This window comes from Salvelinus alpinus, chromosome 10, assembly GCF_045679555.1.
Source record: "Salvelinus alpinus chromosome 10, SLU_Salpinus.1, whole genome shotgun sequence".
Taxonomy (NCBI): domain Eukaryota; kingdom Metazoa; phylum Chordata; class Actinopteri; order Salmoniformes; family Salmonidae; genus Salvelinus; species Salvelinus alpinus.
Window position 1 is genome coordinate 25,612,060 of NC_092095.1, and position 4,643 is coordinate 25,616,702.

Sequence of the window (4,643 nt, forward strand, 5' to 3'; positions counted from 1 at the left end):
TCAATTCATTGAACTGTATGCAGAGAATTCCCTTATAAAGCCACACCATAGCGCAAGACTGACATCTGCAGTCCTGACTCATATGCAAGACCTCTATCCTCCATCATTATCATTGTATTGCCCTGGAATAAATTACAATTCATCAATGACAATAAAGCAATTTAAACGCCTCATCTCACACACACACACGCACGCACGCACACACACAGAGGGAGGAGAGAGAACGATCATAAACCATTGGTGATGGAAATTTGCTGCTAAATATGTAGGCTACACCTACAGTTTATACATGTATTATAGTGACGACTGATGATGAGTTTGTACTGTACCTGCTGTACAGGTACATCAGAATTTACCTCATGTAAGTGTGGCCCCTGTTTTGGGAGGTTTGGTTTGAGCCAAGACCTCGTACCCGGAAGTAGTTCCAGAATTTGTATCAGCTGACTTTAAATCAGCTGACAACAGCTACAGTTTTTTGCTAGAATATATTTAAGCTACGTTTAACAGCCGCTGGAGCTAAATATTTGCAAATTCACATATGATAAATTGCATGTAAATATCTACCTTGTCGAAAATACGTTGAAAGCTAGTTTAGCAAGCTCATTCAATCCTAACCAACTGCTAAACAAAGCATTTCACGTGTTGTCGAGGTTTAAAGTAACTACTTGATTTTTGTGCATTAACGCGCAACTATGGACAAGATAGCCAAAGGTGAGTTCATTATCGTGTTACAGTTATCATTAATTGCAGAAAACTCGCTAGCTAGCCTGCACAACTCGAGAGAGAGTCATGTGTTGTAGTATTAACGCATACAATTTGCAGCCTCTAGCCTGGTCCCAGATCTGTTTAGGCAGCTTCACCTGGGGTGTAATCCATTACTCAGAACAGTTGCAAAACGTTCTAGTTGCAACGAAAACTAGCTTTTCTATTGGACAAATGCAGGTAAGTCCCGCCCTGTTTGCTGAACCTGGCCAATAGAAACGCTAGTTTTCTGACTAAGTATTACTTTTCCATATCTAGATTTCCTTTACCCCCCAGTCAATTCAGGCCTAAATTGACATCAGGTTAATATGAATTCAGATAATTTTACTGTAAATTATTCATATGTTAAAATATTTCATTATTTCTCTGGGGACACTTCATGAATTCCTTGGGATGAAATTGAATTAACCCCAGTGTTGACTGTAAGCCCTAGAATTAAGTTTCAATATATATGACATTAGCAATTGCTCAACATGACAAGATTTTATGGTTTGTGTCTCCCATTAGATGTTGGTGATATTCAGTCCAGGCTAATAGACCATAGGCCTGTCATACAAGGGGAGATCCGCTACTTTGTGAGAGAATTTGAGGTAAATATTCAGCTTGGAAAGATGCACCGTAACATAATGGGGCATAGAATGTGATTTGATTAATTGTAATTTGATATTTGTTAACATATGCTTCTTTGTGATTTTGAAGGAGAAACGTGGATTTAGAGAGAGCCGTTTGCTGGACAACCTGAACAAAATGGTAGTGGAGACCAACGAGCAGATGTTGCCCAAGTGTTCAGAACACATGCATCAACACCTCTTTGAGGCACTCACCCGACGTAAGCCTCTCTTCCTTACCTAGACGGCGTGTATTTCAATTGCTAGCAACTGCAGTTGTCATATGGAGTGATTTGAGTTATTATATTGTTTTATTTCATTTTATTAGGATCACCATTCGCTAACGCAAAGACGACAGCTAGTCTTCCTGGGGTCCCAAACATAACGAAAAATACGTATTACATTCATGTGTCACAGAATTTCAACTGCATTGTATTATTTCACTGTGTCTTACTGTTAAGGCCAGAAAGTAGTTGAATGTAACATTTGTTCATTGTGTTTTCCTGCAGTGGAGGCTGCGAATCACATGTCACAAAGGATCCAGCAGAGGGCGCTAGAAGCACAGCAGGTAAAGATGCATGCTCTCCTCAAATTAATTACCAATGTTATTTAACCATTGACAGTCATTTACATTCAGGCAGTGATTGTGACAACAGACCAGAGTCGTGGTCATTTGGCACTAAACAGGAGAATTGAGTACCACCTAAATCTTTCCAACAAGTGTGTTTTCATTTTGTTTCATTGTTTTGTTTAGTTTGAAAATGTTTTGTGTCGAGCCTAACCTAGATCATTGTGTGTTGTGCACCTCAGAGCACCCAGCTGCAGGTGACCATAGACAGACGGAAGGAAGACTGGGATGAGTTTCTGAAGGAGCAGCAGCGTCTGAAGGAGGAGGTGGACGAGGAGCACGCCAAGGCTGTCGGACGTCTCAGCGTCATGTACAGCGAGATGAAGAAGGATTTGGCCAAGTTCCCCCGCTTCTGATCCTTTGTGTGTACGTCCACGTGTGTCTGTACCACAGGAGGTTGGTGGAACCTTAACTGGTGCGGACGGGCCCGTAGTACTGGCTGGAGCGGTATAGGTGGAATGGTATCAAATACATGTTTGATTCCATTCGCTCCGTTCCGGCCATTATTATGAGCTGTCCTCCCCTCAGCAGCCTCCTGTGGTCTGTATGCTTGTGTGAAATTAAGGTATTGCCTTTGGTTGATGCGGTACATAGTTATTGGCACTAACAGAGGATTTCTGAGCACTAGTACTGCACAAAAGTCCACATTTTCCAGGTCACAAATAACAAAGTGTGATTAACAACGTGGCATTTTCACAGGCCATCAAAATCAACATTTCCAGTCCTAAGCATATGGAAAATGTCATTTTTAAACTAGCAATAACATGATTTTTCCTTGGCTGTGAAGCTTTTAACATGAGATTTTTTATGGAATCATACTTTGAGGTGTGGATAGATGTGTTTACCTTTAGCTGAATAAGAAAATAAACTGGGATTTGGCACTGAGGTGAGATATTTAAAGCTACGTGCGAGTGAAAATGTTTCATGTCAGAAGCGCTACTCAAAGCTGGGTTGTCAAAGCTGGGTCAACATCTCAAACTTTACTCACTAAGCAGTTTCCCCAACTAGGCATCCCTCACCAACTCTTCAGAATAGAGTACAGTCAACCTCTGACATCAAGTACAACAATCAACCTCTCAAAAGACATGAATCAAAAATGGCTTCACTGAAGCTAGCTCAATTTGTCAATTGCTGACATTATTTAGTGGTGTTTCCCCAGGCCTGTTATGTACCCTTGTTAAATAGAGAGGTAGCGACTTCTAGCGCTTTGAAGTTTTATTTGTCTTATGTACGAAATACACATTGTATACATTGTCCAATGAATGCTTACTTGCAGGTTCCTACTCGACAATGCAAGTGTTGTGTTTAGAGAAAGTATTTTCACTGGACAATGGCAGGCTGTTTAGACTGATGGAGGGATGGACACCCTGACACATTCCTGACCTCCTGGGAATAGGATATATCTCTGTTGGGAAGTGACAGAATAAGTATTTAAAATGGCTCTCAACACAGAATGGACCCCTTACTCAAGACTCCATTGTTGTGTGGGGGGACGCTGACCTCATAAATCAGTATAAGTCAAATAAAGCGTTGCTGTACTCGGCATGGCTCAAGTGTGGAATCTTTCTCTCAACACGAATGTATACTACGTAGTTCAGCAATGTCTTTTGACACATCTGTTAGACGGCCTCAAACAGCTAGGTATCCCATTTCAGGGAAGGCACAGTCTTTTCCACTTCGCTCGCGCTGACCAGCAATGGCGCTGCTGCTGTCCGGTTGCACTGGGTCGCCCTCTGTGAGTGACTGGCGTCAGGGCGGGTGCCCTGGCCGTTGTGTCATCAGAGGTCAGAGAGAGCACGCCCGTGCCAGCAGATGTTGTGCAGCCAAGGGAGAACACTCACTCCCCTCCCCAGCCCTGACTGGGCCCAGTTGGCCAAAGCCAGACAGCCCATCACCACTTAATGAGGAGTGACAATCCGGAAACGCAGCCCACCTCCACCAACAAGGCACCTTTCATCTGGCCCTGTTTATTTTTTCGGTTTAGATCGAGAGCTGGAGAAAAAAACTTCCCGGATATATTCCGAAAGGTCAACAAAGTCAGTGTTAGCTATTCAAGAGAAAGTACTCTAAGACCTTCGCCCCTATTAAGTCCTCTGCTGTTGTGAGAAGCTGGTGCACCCTTAACTTTAGTTTGGAGGATGTCTCACTACCAAGCAGACGTCCACTCAGGTCAATGACCTTTGAGACAGGGATCGAGGTGATGGTGAACATTGAACTCAATGGAAAGCCCCCTGGCCTGTGGCGGTTCGTACAGGATGTGCCCCCAGAGCGTGCGCTTCCCGTCTCAGCCTTCCCCGATAGACTCGCCGTTCCGGGAAGATGAGTGCGGAGCAAGTCGGGCACCAGCTGACACCAGCGTTATCGTCCCTGCCGCGTGCCTCAGGAACCAAGGCTTGTTTTTCGTCTCCTCAGTCTATCGGAGCCATTGTGTTCTTCCTGTTATGGAAAAAGCGTGGCGATCCCAGTCGAGGAGCTGGCTGCAGTTCCCTGCCAACATAAATCGTCAGGGAAAAAGCACCCGGAGACCAGCAGTCCTGACGGGGGGACTATGGAGAAACAGATTAGGAAATGTATGATCTTAGCCTGCCTCGGTTTCTCCAAAACAAAAGAGGGGCCACATCCATTGAAATGGCATGGATGGTGTG

The 4,643-nt window shown here is 44.0% G+C and overlaps 1 protein-coding gene across 2 annotated transcripts; it reads left to right on the top strand.

The window, feature by feature from the left end:
• The first annotated feature begins 414 nt into the window (after positions 1-414).
• bloc1s5 (biogenesis of lysosomal organelles complex-1, subunit 5, muted) lies at positions 415-3,541 on the top strand. 2 transcript variants are annotated; one of them, XM_071328594.1, is made up of 5 exons: positions 415-711; positions 1,270-1,352; positions 1,462-1,591; positions 1,880-1,938; positions 2,181-3,541. In XM_071328594.1, the coding sequence occupies exons 1-5, from the start codon at positions 693-695 to the stop codon at positions 2,352-2,354; spliced, it is 465 nt and encodes a 154-aa protein (XP_071184695.1). In that variant the 5' UTR covers positions 415-692; the 3' UTR covers positions 2,355-3,541. The 2 variants fall into 2 exon arrangements, with proteins under 2 accessions (XP_071184695.1, XP_071184696.1); XM_071328595.1 differs by lacking the exons at positions 1,880-1,938; positions 2,181-3,541 and adding an exon at positions 1,699-1,873 and having other exon boundaries at positions 434-711.
• The last annotated feature ends 1,102 nt before the right edge of the window (positions 3,542-4,643 follow it).